Source organism: Narcine bancroftii, chromosome 5 (genome assembly GCF_036971445.1).
Source record: "Narcine bancroftii isolate sNarBan1 chromosome 5, sNarBan1.hap1, whole genome shotgun sequence".
Classification (NCBI taxonomy): Eukaryota; Metazoa; Chordata; class Chondrichthyes; order Torpediniformes; family Narcinidae; genus Narcine; species Narcine bancroftii.
The window spans coordinates 83,818,277-83,835,144 of NC_091473.1; the positions used below are offsets into that span (position 1 = coordinate 83,818,277).

A 16,868-nucleotide genomic window follows, 5' to 3' on the forward strand; every position below is an offset into this window, starting at 1 on the left:
AGAAGAGAAAAGAGTTCAATACAGCAAAGGCGATTTTATGGAAGAAAGGGTATAAATTTATACTAAAGCATCCAGCGGTATTGAAAATATTTATTCCAGGACAACAAAACAGACTATTCTCGGATCCAGAAGAAGCACGAAAATTTGCAGAACAATTACAAAAATAGACTGAGGGAGGAAGACGGGTAATGAGAGTTAAAATGATCACGATTGATATGTATGTGGGTAAAGACAAAAGTAGACTGAGGGATGAAGACGGGTAATGAGAGTAAAAATGATCACGATTGATATGTATGCGGGTAAAGAGGTATAAGAGTGAATAGAGACAATGAGCATACATGAATGTATCTGTACTTAGAGGAAAATATAGATAGTATAGACAAGAATTAATAAGGGAAGGTAATGGAATAGAGAGAATAAGGAGGGAATTAAAAGAGTGACCTTTGTGACATATGAAAAGTGAAATCTTTTCTGGGGGAGGCGGGGTGGGGGGAAATAGCGGTCACTGCAAAATCAGTTGACGCTTGCGAGTGGATTCGCAAATCCAAATGGAGAGGGGAGATGTGGTTGTCCGACAAGGGTTAAAGGACAACTCAGGAGGTGAAGGGGAGATTGGGGATAAATAAGATAGAAATAGGAGAATAAGGAAAATGTTGGATGTTGTAGGAATGTTGTCTTATAAAGAGTTGAAAATAAGAAAACAGAAATGGAAAAGGAGGAAAGGTAATGATGGAAAAACAGAAAGAGAAGATAAACAAAATATAAAAGGGCTACGCTGAACTATATGACTTTAAATATTAATGGAATACATAACCAAATTAAAAGGAAGAAACTACCAAATTTAAATGAATAAATGTATTCCATTAGAAAAAATAACATATTGGTTAAGAAATAATATTGAAATATTCGAACAAGTATAGGAGCCTTACATTAAATACAATAGCGAAAACCTACCGGGGACAAACATTACCTAAGTTGATGGAAGGAGAAGGAAAGAAAAGAATGGACTCAGTAGAATTTCTGGTGTAATTTTGTTGAATGACAACATTGTCTGACTGGCTTAATGCAACCTAGATTGTATACCTAAAATGGATGAGAGGGGGGGGGGTGGGGGGGTGGTTTGGGAGGAAAGGGGGGGGGGAGAAAAAGTCACTGTATATGTGTGAAAAAGAAATAGTGTATATCATGGCTAATGTGATTTATGGTGTGAAAAATAAAAAAAATTTAAAAAAAAAAAAAGAATTCTATAAAACATTTAAAGATTTATTAATTCCGCCACTCCTGGAAGTAATCAACCAGTTTGACAAAACACAAAGCTTACCATATTAATGTAAAATAGCAATAATTACAGTAATACTAAAGCAAGGGAAAGATCCACTCACACCAGCGTCATATAGACCAATATCTTTACTTAACACAGATTATAAGATAATAGCTAAACTATTAGCAAACAGATCAGCAGAGTATGTACCGAAAATGGTAAATCTAGACCAAACTGGATTTATCAAAAAAAGACGCACAACAGACAATATTTGTAAATTTATTAACTTAATTCATGCAGTAGAAGGGAATAAAGCGCCAACAGTAGCAGTTGCTTTAGATGCAGAGAAGGCCTTTGACAGAGTAGAATGGAATTATTTGTTCAAAGTATTGCAAAAATTCAGTTTACCGGAGAAGTATATTAATTGGATTAAAGCATTATATAAGGGACCATTGGCGAAAGTGACAGTAAATGGATATATATCAAAGCAATTTAACTTAAGCAGGTCAACATCACAGGGATGCCCACTATCACCTTTATTGTTCGCGTTAGCTATAGGACCACTAGCAGAATTGATAAGAACAGAAAATAATATAAAAGGGATAAAAATAAAAGACAAGGAATATAAAATCAGTTTATTTGCGGATGATGTTATAGTATACTTAACAGAACCAGAACTATCAATAAAAGAATTATATAAGAAATTGAAGGAATGTGGAGAAGTGTCGGGTTACAAGATCAACGTAAATAAAAGTGAAGCAATGCCTATGAATAATGCGGATTTCTCAAAATTTAAGAAGGAATCGCCATTTAGATGGCAAATGCAAGCAATAAGATACCTAGGTGTACAAATAAATAAAAATCTCGGCCAACTATATAAACTCAATTATTATCCACTAATGAAAAAATTACAGGACGATTTAGAGCATTGGAAAGATTTACCACTAACACTAATAGGAAGGATAAATTGTATTAAAATGAACATTTTTCCAAGGATATTATACTTATTTCAGGCACTACCAATACAACTGACAGAGAAATTCTTCAAGGAGTTAAAGAAAATAATAAGGAAATTTTTATGGAAAGGGGGGAAACCGAGGATAGCACTAGATAAATTAACAGAATGGTATAAACAAGGAGGCTTAAAACTGCCAAACTTTAAAAATTATTATAGAGCCGCATAATTAAGATACCTATCAGATTTTTATCAAACAAGGGAAAAGCCAGATTGAACCAGATTAGAATTAGATAAAATAGGGGAAAAGATACCTGAACACATATTATATAAATGGGATGAAAAATTGGTACAACATAGAAGTTCTCCAGTATTACATCATCTACTCAATATTTGGAAGAAGATTCATGTAGAAAGAAATAAAACAAATTATCAATTACCAAAACTAATATTGACGCCAAACAAGTTACTCCCTTTTACAATAGATAACCTTTCCTTTAGAGAATGGGAGAAAAAAGAGATTAAAAGAATAGAAAATTGTTTTTCAGGAAATAGATTATTATCCTTTGAACAAATGAAAGTTAAATACAATATAACTCAAGATACAGTGCTGGCATATTACCAATTGAGATCCTACTTGAAGGACAAATTAGGAAGCAGTCTGAGTTTGCCAGAGGGAAGTAACTTTGAATATGTGATTACAGATACAATGATAATCAAAAGATTTATAACAAATATGTATATTAAACTGCAAGAAAAGGAGAATGAGGAAACAAATGGTAAAACTAAACAAAAATGGGAACAGGATTTAAATATAAAGATAAAAAAGGAAACATGGGAGAAGTTATGTTCTGGAACGATGAGAAATACAATAAATACGAGGTTACGTATGATACAATATAACTGGATACACAGGCTATACATTACACCTCAAAAGTTAAATAGATGGGACCTGACAATATCTGATAGATGTTTTCGATGTAAAAAAGAAATGGGAACAACAATTCATGCAATCTGGACATGTGAGAAAGTAGAAAAATTTTGGGAAGATCTAAATCAGATATTAAATAAAATTACAGAAAACAATATACCAAAGAATCCAGAGATCTTCCTTCTAAGTAACATAAAAAACAAAGAATTTGGAATTGATTTGGAGGATGCTCAAAAAAGATGTGTTAAAATAGCTCTAGCCGTAGCAAAAAAATGTATTATGTCAACCTGGAAATTGGAAGATAATTTGAAAATACAACAATGGTATATAGAAATGAATAAATGTATTCCATTAGAAAAAATAACATATAGTTTAAGAAATAATATTGAAATATTTGAACAAATATGGGAGCCTCACATGAAACATAATAACGAAAACCTACCGGGGACATGCACTACCTAAATTAACGAAAGGAGAAGGAAATGAAAAGAATTGACTCCGTGGAATTTCTTGTTTATTTTTATTGAATGACAACATTGTTTGACTGGTTTAATGTATCTTAGATTTTGTACTTTAAATGGATGGGGGGAGAGGTAGGGAGGGTGGGATGGGAGGAGGGGGGGGGAAGAAAATGACACTGTATATGTTTGAAAAGGAAAAAGTGTGTATCATGGTTAATGTGGTTTATGGTGTGAAAAATAAAAAAAATTTAAAAAAAAAAAGGTCACCACACAAGTAAATAGGATGGTTAAGAAGGCTGATGGGATGCTGGGCTTCATTAATAGGGGGATTGAGTTCAGGAGTAGAGAGGTCATGTTGCAACTCTATAAATCTCTGAGACCATACTTTCTTTGGTCTTGTGAGTATTGTGTTCAGTTCTAGTCACCTCATTATAGGATGTGGAAGCTATGTGGAAAGTGCAGAGGAGATTTACCAGGATGTTGCTTGGACTAGAAAACAAGCCTCATCAGGCAAAGTCAGCAGAGTTGGGACTTTTCTCTTTGGAGTAAAGAAGGATGAGAGGAGATTTAATAGAGTTCTACAAGATTATGAGTGGCACAGATAGGGTGAACAACCAGCACCAGTTTTCCAGGACAGGACTAGCAAACACCAGAAGACGTAAGTACAAACTGAAGTTTAGGGGAGACATCAGGGGCATGTTCTTTTTAAATAAATATGCAGAGTTGTGGGTGGCAGGGATGGAGGTGGAGAATGGAACATGAAGGCTTTTAAGAAATTCTTAGACAGGCACATGGATGGAAAAAAAATAGAGGGTTATGGGGCAGAGAGGGTTTTGTGCTTATTTTTAAAAAAAGGAACAGAGGGGTCAATACAACAACATGGGTCGAAGGGTCTGTACCATGCCTTAGTGTTCTATTCTCTAATCAGTTTCTGGCTATCCAAATAATTGTATAACTGATCTGAGAACATCTTTCAATAATTTATTTACTACTGACATCAGGCTCTCTGGCCAATAATTTTCAAGGTTACTTTTGGAGCCTTTTTATACAATGTCAACTATCCTCCAATCCTCTAGCATCATACCTATGGCTAAGGACATTTTAAATATTTCTGCCAGAACCCCTGCAATTTCTACACTATCATCTCTCAAGGTCCATGGGAATATCCCGTCAGGCCCTGGGGATTTATCCACCCTTATTTGCTTTAAAACAGCAAGCACTTCTTCCTCTTTAAACATATAGGTTCCAGGACATTGCTGCTTGTATTCCTTACTTCCCAAGACTAAATCCCTTGAGTGAATACTGATGGAAAAAAAACTATTTAAGATCTACCCCCATCCCTTTTGGCTCCATACAAAGCATCTCGTATCTTCTTTTAGCCTTTCTAGTTTTTCTTGCACTTTTTATAATACTCAACTACCTCATTTGCTCCATGTTGCCTACACAGGTTATTCTGTTCTTCCGAACTAGATCCCAAATATCCCTTGAAAACCAAGGTCCCCCATGCCTGCTAACCTTGCCTTTATTCCTGACAGGAACAGACAAACACTGTACTCTCAAAATTTCACCTCTGAAGGTTTTCCATTTCCCTCACATATTCTTGCCAGAAAACAACTTATCCCAATGCATACATTCTAGATTCATCCTCATTTCCTCAAAATTGGCCTTTCTTCAATTTAGAATCTCAACCTGAGGCCCAGGCCTACCCTTCTCCATAATTAACTCGAAACTAATGGCATGATGATAATGGACCCAAAATGTTCCCTTACACATATTTCTGTCACCTGTCCTTCTCATTCTCTCTCTAGTTGATACCTCTATATATTGATTTAGGAAAACTTTCCTGAACACATTTGACAAACTCCAAACCATCCAGCCCTTTTATAGTATGGGAGTCCCAGTCAATATATAGAAAATTAAAACCTCCTACTATCATAACTTCCCGATTCCTGTCGCAGTTTGCTATCTCTCTACAGATTTGTTCCTCAAATTCTCACCGACTATTGGACAGTATATAATACAACCCCATGAGCGTGGTCATACCTTTTCCATCCTCATCTCCACCCATATTGCCCTCTGGTCTGAGCACAGCTGCAATATTTTCCCTGACAAGCAATGCCACTCCTTCCCCTTTTATCCCCCCATTCTTTTGCATCTAAAGCAGTGGAAGGCCGGAACATTAAGCTGCAGTCCTGGCCCTCCTGCAATCAAATTTCAATAATGGCCACAATGTCCTAATTCCACGTTCCAACCCACACTCATGCATCGGTCTTTTCTACAATATTCCATGCATTGAAATAGATGCCCCTAAGAATATTTCCACCACGTACAACTATTGACTCAAAAAAATGTTTTAAATTTAGACATACAGCACTGTAATAGGCCAATTCGGCCCTACAAGTCCATGCTGTCAAATTTACACCTCATTAAACTACACCTCGGAAACCAGACCCCCCTGGAGAAAACCCATGCAGACACAGGGAGAACATTCAAACTCCTTACAGACAGCACGGGATTCGAACCCAGATCCAGTCCCGATCACTGGCACTGTAAAGGGATTGTGCTAACTGCTATGTCAAACGTGCCATCTTCTATCGGTGCATGCAATTCACATTCTTTTCCCTCCTCCACTCCTCTTCTGCTCTTGCACTCTAGTTCCCAACCCCCTGTAAATCTAGTTTAAACCCACCGGAGCAGCACAAGCAAATCTTTCTATGAGAATATTAGTCCCCTTCCAGTTTACATGTAAACTGTCCTGTAGGAACAGGTCCCACCTTCCCCAGAAGAGAGCCCAATGATCCAGAAACTTGAAGCCTTCCCTCCTGCACCATGTGTTTAGCCATGTGTTAAGCCACATTATCCTCTTATTTTTAACCTCATTAGCTCATGGCATGGGAAATAATCCTGAGATCACAACCCTGGAGGTTTTGTCCTTCAAACTAGCACCTAACTCCCTGAATTCTCCTTGCAGGATCTCCTCACCCTTCCAACCCATGGCATTGGTTCCTATATGGACCACAACATCTGGCTGCTCGCCCTCCCTCCTGAGAATGCCACGAACTCTATCTGAGATATCTCTGATCCTGGCACCAGGGAGGTAACATACCATTGGGATAATCGATCTCTTCCACAGAACATCTTATCTATCCCTTAACTATGGAATCCTCTTTCACTACAGCTCGCCTCTTCTCCTTCCTTCCCTTCTTAGCCACAGGACCAGATTCCATGCCAGAGGCCAGATCACCTTTTTTTTGTTGCATTCTTCACTTCTTCCCAAAATCTTACCTTCCTTCATCGATAAAGTCCATCACCAGGGTACTGACTATAAACAGAATAAGTAAAGCGATGAACATGTGATAAATGGTCCTGATGTGATTCACTTGGAAGAGTTCACTGAAGGAAAGAGAACATGGTTTTACATGGTTTATTAGAACATCGCTGCAATGAAAAAACACAGCAAGTCATTGGCTCAAAACAATTGTGAATTGTGAATAAGCACAAAGTTCAGAAATTCAGACCATCACAACCAACAGGAAGGGAAACCAAGTCCATACGCAAAATAACAAAATTAAGTCTCAATCCAAAGCTATCAAAATTTGGGATCTGTTTTTAATCAATCTTCTAAATCATGCCAGCAAGTAGAATTTAAAGATCATACTTACTCAAGCAGAGATCGACGAGACACAAAGTGCTTTCCCTTGTCTGGGGGAGCCCTCGCTTGCCTGTAAACAGATTCATATACTACAATTACAACTCAATAACACAACATAGTCAGCCTTTTTATAACCCAGATAATTAAAAACAAGTTTAAAAAAGAACTTTGGTTAACTTGATGGCTAAGAAATAATACAAATCAAATGCAATTAAGTGAACAACTGCTAAAGCAGAAAATAAAAACCAAATTCACACTTAATTTTATCACAAGTAACCTAATTACTTTTCCAGTCACACCTCTCCAGGGTACCCAAACGTATACCCTATGATTAGTTTATACCGTACAACTCCGATTATTCAAAATCAGATTCTCCAAAATGCTTATTTATCCAAATATTTTTTTAAATTTCAGATCAATGAGGATATCTAAAACAAATCAGAAATTCTTATTTATCTGAAAATTTTCCAGAGCCGAACTCACCTCACAGGCTGAAAAAAATTTCCTGACATGAAATTAGAAAGACAATTATTCTCGTTTCAGGTAACTCTCTCACCTCTCGCTTCCCATTTCTTCATTACCTACCCCTATTGACTTTCTCTCCAACTCTCCTTTTCAAACTGCATGCCACTGTCTCCTAGCTGCAAGCAGTCGAAAGAAACCCTTGTCCCGGCATCAAGGAGAGCGGGTTCCTGAGCAGGAGCAGGAATTTGGTGGGGTGATGTTGGTGATCGGCATTAGCAATTGGGAGGTCTCAGTGATCGGCAGTGATGTGGCCAGCATTTTTTTGGTGAGAAGTAAACATTATTTTAATGCTTAAAAACCCTTCTCTTGTTTTTTTATTATTGTTAAAACATTGTTACAAGTGATTTGTTGTTGGTACCGGGCTGTTTTTAAAAAAGACCAGTTATCTAAAAAAACATTTATCCGACATAGGCCCAGTTGGATAATAGGAGTTGTACTGTATCTTCTAAAAATTAGCACTGGAAGATACCAAGGACCTCGGACAATGCTGGAAAAAAAAGTTCAATACCTTGGGATATCCATCATTCCTTACCTGTTAGCTACAAATGTCTGCTCTTTAGTCATGGACATGGACATGAAAGGAGTACCGGAGGAGTCCAACACAGTTGACTCATCAATCAAATTGTCCACAAAATGGTTAAAATGAGAATCAAACTGTCTCAACAAATCATTCTTCATTTGCTATAATAAATAATAGAGAATTAATGACACAAAATAATAGAGAATTAATGACACAAAATAATAGAGAATTAATGACACAAAATTGCTCTAAAAACAGCAATTTTTCATTGGGTAAAAAGTGGAAAGCTTTTCCGATTTCATCTCTGTATGATCTGTAAATTTCATCATCTTTGTCCTCGCCAACATTGATTTCTAATTCCTTGAATCATCAAGTCATTTATTCATGAAATCAGTGTGTAGACTTAGCTTTTCACAAGTCTAAGAGAGATGTACACAAAGGAAATAATTTCAATATAGGAGCATATGATCAGGTCATGCTCATGTCACAAGGCATATACATTAAATCACAAGGTTTCAGGAAAGTGTTCCTTTTTAATGAAGCAAAAAGTTTTACAGAACAAAGATTGTTTCACTGGACTGGGTTTTTTTTAAAAAACCATCAGTTTGAGGAGGTCATAACAAGAGAGTTTTTAACTGAAGAACAAAGAAATAAGAGTCAGAGGAGAGACTGATATTTTATTTATTTACCAGAATTGACAGACAGAAAACAAAGTCAATTGCGACCTAACCCAAGTACTTTGAGCATTCTCTGCAGTATAATTAATATCATCCTCAAAATAGGATAACAGGAGATGTGGTTTTCTTTCTCTCTCTCTCCATTTATTTCTGCTTTCACATTATTAACCTCATCTACAAGATGAAACTGACAACATTACAGAAAATGAACTCTGTGCACTTCCTAATCGGACTACAGATTGTGTAATTGCAACTTTTTTTTCTTTTAAAGGGACAGATGAGTTCAAAGTATAATCAACAAACTGCTCCAATCCAAATTTAATGCCAGCAATGTAGAAACTTTTAACATGAAACAAAAGCCCCTTTTACACTTGCAAGTGATCCCAGAATTAACTGCCAATCAACCTTTAAAGTGCTAAGTGCAAAAGCAAAATCAACTCAATTATGACGTCATCTCATGTTGGGGATTGACGGCCTCGACCCCTAGTACAATCTCTGGTGTCTGCAGACACCAGCATTGCAATCAGGCAAGTGTGAAACGGGTAATTGCATTGTGGGATTGAAATGACCCAAGTATTTGTGTGAGTGCAGGAATGTGAAGAAAGAAAAGATTAAAATAAAGGTACAAACTTTGCTGTGGGAAAATCGGAAAGAGAGAGAGAGAGGAAATAAATAGCAATAGCGCACAATTTATAAAGACCATGGGAAAAGGCAATGGCACCTCACTTCACAGAATGCCCTGTTGCAGAAAAAAACCCTCCATAAATGCTCTGTTGCTGCAGCTGGTCATATAGCCCTTTCTCTGCTACATGCATGAAATTCTGGGAGGGCAGGTCCACCATCGCCTCCCCCCCCCCCCCCCCCCACCACCACTGCCACAGTATTTATAAACTATAAGCAATAGTGCTACCAACTTTCCCATGCTATATAAATTGAGCACTATAGCACTACAAACTTGCCCACACTGTTTAAAAATTGTCTGCTATTGCTATTTATTGCTAGCACTTTCCCATGGTCCCTTATAAAGGTTTATATAGGTCAGCACAACAGGGGCTGAAGGGCTCATACTGTGCTGTACAAAGCTAGATTATGTTATAGTTAGGCATGACTAATTTTGTTCAAATATAAGATCATACATTGATCAGGATTTAGGGAAGGTCCACCATCGCTCAATGCGTCATGACATCACCAGCAGAAGGTAGAAAAGTCCTAACCCTGGGGATGGCTCCTTGCAAGTGTGAAATCATTCAGTGTCCCAGTTTGGAGTGGTCAACTGTGAAAAGCCACACCCCCATCCCTATTCTGGGACATTGAACGGCCAATTTAGTGGAATGCAAGTGTGAAAGGGGCTAAAAAGACACCGTAAATGAGAAAGGAACCATTTGACAGAGGCAATTTTCTCTAAAAAGCCCCTAAATCCTGATCAATGTATGATCTTGTATTTGAACAAAATTAATCATGCCTAATTATAACATAATTAAGCTTTATGTACAGCACAGTATGAGCCCTTCAGCCCATGTTGTTGTGCTGATTATATAAACCTTTATAAGGGACCGTGGAAAAGTGCTAGCAATAGCAGATAATTTTTAAACAGGGTGAGAAAGTTGGTAGCACTATCACGTACAATTTATAAATATGTGGGGAAAAAGCGATGGTGGACCTGCCCTCCCCAAATGCCATGTGGCAGAGAAAGGGCTGTATGCACAGTTTTCCATTTTCTCCAGGATAATATTTAGTTCTTGTCCTGACTCCCCAGCTCTGCGGGGGTCCACCAATCATGAGGCCACTCTTGCACTTCTACCTTTTGGGTGTTTGATCAATGTTCCTGGCCGAGTAGAAACTTCATTTTTAGTTCTCGGCAGCCTTGGTTTCTTAGTACTTATTTTGTCCATTCTTTAGTGAAAAATTCTTAATTTTAAATTTTTAACCATCTTTTTGATATTCTTCAAGGAGAGCTCAATCAAAACACATCTAAGTCCTTTGCATGGCCAGATCCTCGCCTTCGCCCACACCTTAATGAGTTATGTGCACGCCTCTTCCATTGGCTCCGTCTCCATGCATTCCCTCCACAACCACGATCTGCACCCCCCACTACAGATCACTTCTCCCGCTTTAAAACTTCTTCCTCCTCTTGGACACCGTATTCCAGTCTTCTAAGTCTCTGGTCCTTTATTTTTCCAACTGACATTGGACATCAACTGTATCGATTTCACTACTCCCCTCACTCATTCCAATCTCACCTCTTTGGATCGTCTGGCCCTCCACTCTCTCCACACCAATCCAAACCTCACCATCAAATCTACAGACAAGGGTGGTGCTGTTGTGCTCTGGCACACTGATCCATCTCCAACAACAATCACCCTTTCCTTGATCTCTATGTCTCAGGAGACAAAGTCTCGCAGACATCTTCTATAACCCACCAACTCCCACAGCTCCCTCAATGACACCTCTTCCCATCCTGTCCCCTGTAAGGATTCCATTCCATTCTCTCAATTCCTCCATCTCCATTGCATCTGCACCCAGGATGAGGACTTCAATGCTAGTTCATTAGAGATGTCGTCCCTCTTCAAACAATGTGGCTTTCCCTCCACTACCATCAACTTGTTACTAACCCGCATATCCTCCATTACTCGCACATTTGCCCTGGCCCCCTCTGCCCCCAGGTGCAACAAGGAAACTATTTCCCCTGTTCTCACCTACCACCCCACCAGTCTCCACACCCTCCTCCGTCATTTCCACCACCTTTGTAATCCCATTACTAGACACAATATTCCTCCCTCTGCCATCCGCAGGGACTGCTCCCTTCATGATTCTCTTGTCCACTCCTCTCCACCAATCATTCCCTTGGGATCTACCCCTGTGACTGTAGGAGACGTTCCACTTGTGCCAAGACCTCATCCCTCAGCACCATTTGGGGCCCCAAACAATCATTCCAAATGAAAAAATATTTCACTTGGGACTCTGCATCCGGTGATCCCGCTGTGGACTGCTCTCTGTTGGAGAGACTGGACGAAGCCTGGGAGATCACTTTGTTGAGCACCTTCGCTCTGTCCTCTGCAGTAGTGTGGATCTTCCAGTGGCCACCCATTTAAATTCCCCATACCATTCCCTTCCTGGCATGTTGGTCCATAGCCTCATGCACTGTCAGATTGAAACCACCCGTAAATGGAACAACATCTTATCTTCTGATTATGTATCCTCCAACTGCAAGGCATTAATATTGATCTCTGACTTACGTTTAAAAATGCCTACAAGTTTCTTCCCCTGTCTCCTTTCACACAGACATGATAGCCTTATCATAGCCAATTAACACCTTTTGTTGGTCTGGATTCCTCCCCCATTGTTTGAATTCTGAGAGTTTCTGATATATTCTGCTTCTGCCTTTCTAATTTTTCCTTGAAACAGGGATCAGGCCCGAAATGTCAGCAATATATCTTTGTCTCCTATAGATGCTGAAAAGATTGGCTGAGTTCCTCCAGCATTTTGGTGTGTTTGCAAGAGATGGACCAAGTGAATTTGAGGCAAGGGTGGAAAATGGCAGCAAAATGAATAGTCAACAAACTCGTTATGGGTGCATGAGACAGCACTAAAGTAACTGCCGATGTGGAGCTGAGGAGCTTTGCCTGTGTAGGCCTGTAGAATGGATTACTCCACATAGCCAACAAAAAGACAGGCATAGCTGGGGTCCATGAGGTACCCCTGGCTACTCCTTTGACTTGGAGAAAGTGAAATGAGTCGAAGGAGAAGTTATTGAGATGAGGACAACTGGAGGAGGGTGGTGTTTGATGAAGACTAGTTTGGACCATTTTCGAGAAAGAAACAAAGGGTTTTGAGGCCTTCAGTATGGGGTATGGAGGTGTCATGTGATTGGTTGTCCATGGTAAAGATAAGTCAGTCAAGTTCAGGAAACTGGAAGTTATTGAAGTGATGGAGGGCATGTGAAGTATCCTGGATGTGGGTTGGGAGGGACTGGACTAGGGAGGACAAAACTAAATTGAGGTAAGCTGATACCAGTTCAGTGGGGCAGGAGAATGCAGAAATGATTGGTCTGTTGGGACAATTGGGTTTGTGGATCTTGGGATTGGGAAATGATTAGGTTGGAAGCCATGCTCAGGAGATGGCTAGAAGTGTTAAGTTCAGAGATAGTGCATTATAAATATGGTGGTTTGATGTGTTTCACTGGACTACAACAGTGCCACCCTTGTCGAAGGGTTTGATGGTGAGGTTGGGATTGGTGCAGATAGAGTGGAGGGTCAGGCATTCCTCTATTCATGACATTTACAAGGAACATTGCTTAAATAGAGATCAAAGAATTATGGCGAACCCTTTCCATCCAGCACACAGCATCTTTGACCTACAACCATCAAGGAAGTACAGGACCGCCAGGCTGGGATATAGCTTCTTCCCACATAAATCCGAGATTTATGAACTGAATCTTGTAATTAAGTAAATCATCTGGAACTATATGTAAAGATATAATTGTGTGTGAGAGTGCGTGAGCGAGCGTGTGAATGGCCCTTTCTCTATATATCAAAATGTGATTATGTGCTGTGTATTCTGTATGCACTGTGGTCTGGAGAAACAGTGTTTGGTCTAGTTATATATGTGCAGTCTAATGATAATGAACTTGAATGCATTGAGGTGAAAAGTCTATTTTCATGCTGTATGATTGCTGCTTTTAAGTTTCATTTGCAGTTGACTTAATGGGACGAATAGGAGGCCGATGGAAAACAACAATTGTCTCTACTCTAACATTGTTCTTGCCCAGTGCACAATCATGTTATACAGATAAGAAAGCCTGGTAACAGATGTTTAAAACTCGAACAATAATTCTGAAGGTATTATTCAAAATCTTACCTCAGCCTTGAGCTTAAGTTGCAGCTTTTTATTGATCATATAGTCAGCATCTATTTTCCCTGCAAGAAAAAAAAAGTACTTTAGTAATAATTGGGTGAATGGCACTAAGAATTGTTTAAGAGTGCAAGAATGCAGAGAAACATCTTGTCCACAACATGGCCTGTCATTTATCTTGCTATATTACCAGAAACTTGAGTTATCAGCAGGAGGGCTGATAACACGTTAATAATTTTTAAAAAAATTTTTTTTTTGTTATGAGCCCAGAGGACCCATAAACCTAGCAGCAATAGATATTCACCAAGACAAATGGTTACTTAAACAAAAGTTGCTTTTCATTATCTTTAAACATTAAAACAGAATCATACTTTAACTTATCACTATTGACTTAACTAACCTAACTTAACCCCCTTCTAATGTATGTGTAAGTTCAGAAAAGTTATTTGATTCAGAGTCCAATCTCACTTTTCATTCCTCCAAGTTCACTGGTTGCAAGCAATTCTTGTACTGTGCACAGAATTTAATATTTATAAAGTTCACCAGGCTTTGGTGCTTGAAAGTTAAATGGTTACCACTCAGGAAAGTTCTTGTCAGTTTTCAGAGAAAGATTTGTTGTTCCTTTTTAATCAGTCACTTCAGTGTCTTGCTGAATAAACTTGCCCCCTCCAGGTGATAACCTCTTTCTTTCAGGTCACCACAGAGTTATTTTTTGTTTCTCTTATTTCAAGTGAAACATTAGACAGCCAGTCCTTTCCTCTTGCACAAACCACAAGGACTCTGACCAGGCTGAACTAAGAACCCATCTTCCAAATGGGGTTTTCCACAAGCTTGCCAGCTTGTCTTGTTCCAGTCCCAGCTGCTGTCTGTAACACTGTATAAGTGATCTCTGTCGCACGCACGCACGCACGCACGCACGCACGCACGCACGCACGCACGCACGCACGCACGCACGCACGCACGCACGCACGCACGCACGCACGCACGCACGCACGCACGCACGCACGCACGCACGCACGCACGCACGCACGCACGCACGCACGCACGCACGCACGCACGCACGCACGCACGCACGCACGCACGCACGCACGCACGCACGCACGCACGCACGCACGCACGCACGCACGCACGCACGCACGCACGCACGCACGCACGCACGCACGCACGCACGCACGCACGCACGCACGCACGCACGCACGCACGCACGCACGCACGCACGCACGCACGCACGCACGCACGCACGCACCAGAGAGAAAACCTATTTGACGCTCTGTTTGCAAAACCATATGACCCTCTTAGAGTACCAAGTTCCCTTCCAGACAATATGCGGCTCCAACAAGCTCTTTCATCTGTTGCCTTCTTGTAAACAACAATCTATTAGTGAAGTCTCTTTGGCATTTTCCAAAGCTTTTGCAAAGGTTCTGAGGCGCCAACATGTCTAGCATTAGTTGAGCTTCAGTATTTTAAATAAAATCCATTTTAAAGTGTTTGTATGTGTCCTACGCTAACAAACCTTTCCCCAGTTTATCTCCCAAAAACATATCTATATTCTACAACTCTACTACTGCAGTAATGCTACACCAATACCAGGATCTTAATCTGGAATAGAATGGCAGGCAAGCACTACAAACAAGACAACTTTTTTTGAGGCCAACCTTTTGAAAGATTTGAGTAAATTAAATCTCAGTGCCTCCAGCTAGTTGCATTTGTATTTCAGAATTGCAGCTTTGGTACCTTCTCTCCATTATGAATATTCACCATTAATTGAAACACTAATTATCATCACCAAGGACTGAGTTATTAACCAGCTGTGCTAAATAATTTTCTCCTGGATCCATGCATCTATTGTAGCATGAAGAGAACATGCAGGAAAAGGGACATTAAATACTTCAAAGTGCAGCAACTCGTTACCATTTGAGTTTTTTTGAAAAAAAATGGCTAATCCACAGAGACAACATTGCATTTCATTTCTGACCACTACACTATGAAATAATTTTAGCTAGAGTAGCCAACAAGCTGAAGTGAGGATGGGGCTGGTTGCATACATGGATTTCAGCAAGGCATTCCATAAGGTTCCACCAGTAGGTTGTGCTGGAACATTAGAGATCAAAGGAGAAACAGCTGATCGGGTAGAAAATTGGCTTCATGGAAGAAAACAAAGGGTGATGGTGGAAGAATGTTTTTCAATCTGAAAGCCTGTAACTTCTGCCATAGGATTTTGTGTGGGCCCATTGCTCTTTGCTGTCTATATCCATGGTTTGAATGAAAATGTACACAGCACGATGAGCAAGTTTGCAGATGACACCAAAGTGTCTGGTATTGTAGACAGTGAAGACTGTTCCCAATGATTGCAGCAGGCTCTTGTTTTGTCAGGCAGGCAGAGAAACGGCCAATGGAATTTAAGCAAAAAATGTGAGGTGTTGCATTTTGGGTAGTCTCATATGCATAGAATATGAATGGTCGGGAATTATTTTGGGGGGGGGGGGGGGAGGTTGGAGAGCAGAAGGATCTAAGGATACAGAGAACCTGGAAAGTTGTGTCACATATAGACAGGGTGGTCTTAAAAGACTTTCAGCACATTGGGCTTCATCAGATACTGAGTACAGAAGTTAAGAGATCATGTTGCACTACTATATACAACATTGGGGATGCTATTGTGTTCTATTTTGGTCACTATGCTACAGGAAAAATGCTGTCAACCTGGAGGGTGCAGAAAAGATTTATGAAGTGTTGACCGTCTCGGGTAGGACCTGAGTTACAGGGAGAGGTTGAGCAGGCTCGGGCTTTATTACTTGGAGGGCAAGAGCATGAGGAGTGATCTCAGAGGTATACAAATATCAAGAAAGGAATAGATCCAGTGAAACACATGCAAGTGGGATGTTTTGGTTAACATGGGGAAGTTGGGCCGAATGGCTTGTTTCTATGCTGTATGACTCTAAACTCATGCAGAAGGCGATCATAAAAAGGTCCTGGAAATGATAATTGTGCCGACCATTATTTTCTTGTTTCCCACAAAAGTACCATCAGTTTAATTT

The 16,868-nt window shown here is 39.7% G+C and overlaps 1 protein-coding gene across 4 annotated transcripts in view; it reads right to left on the bottom strand.

Moving 5' to 3' along the window:
• The window catches only part of LOC138763643 (sterol O-acyltransferase 1-like), a 66,964-nt gene that overhangs the window by 32,866 nt on the left and 17,230 nt on the right, over positions 1–16,868 (bottom strand). For all 4 annotated transcript variants that reach the window (XM_069938142.1, XM_069938139.1, XM_069938140.1 and 1 more), the window contains 4 exons: positions 13,840–13,898; positions 8,318–8,466; positions 7,271–7,330; positions 6,894–7,001 (listed from right to left, as the gene is read on the bottom strand). In XM_069938142.1, coding sequence (XP_069794243.1) covers positions 6,894–7,001; positions 7,271–7,330; positions 8,318–8,466; positions 13,840–13,898 — 376 coding nt within the window. The remainder of the gene's footprint in view (positions 1–6,893; positions 7,002–7,270; positions 7,331–8,317; positions 8,467–13,839; positions 13,899–16,868) is intronic.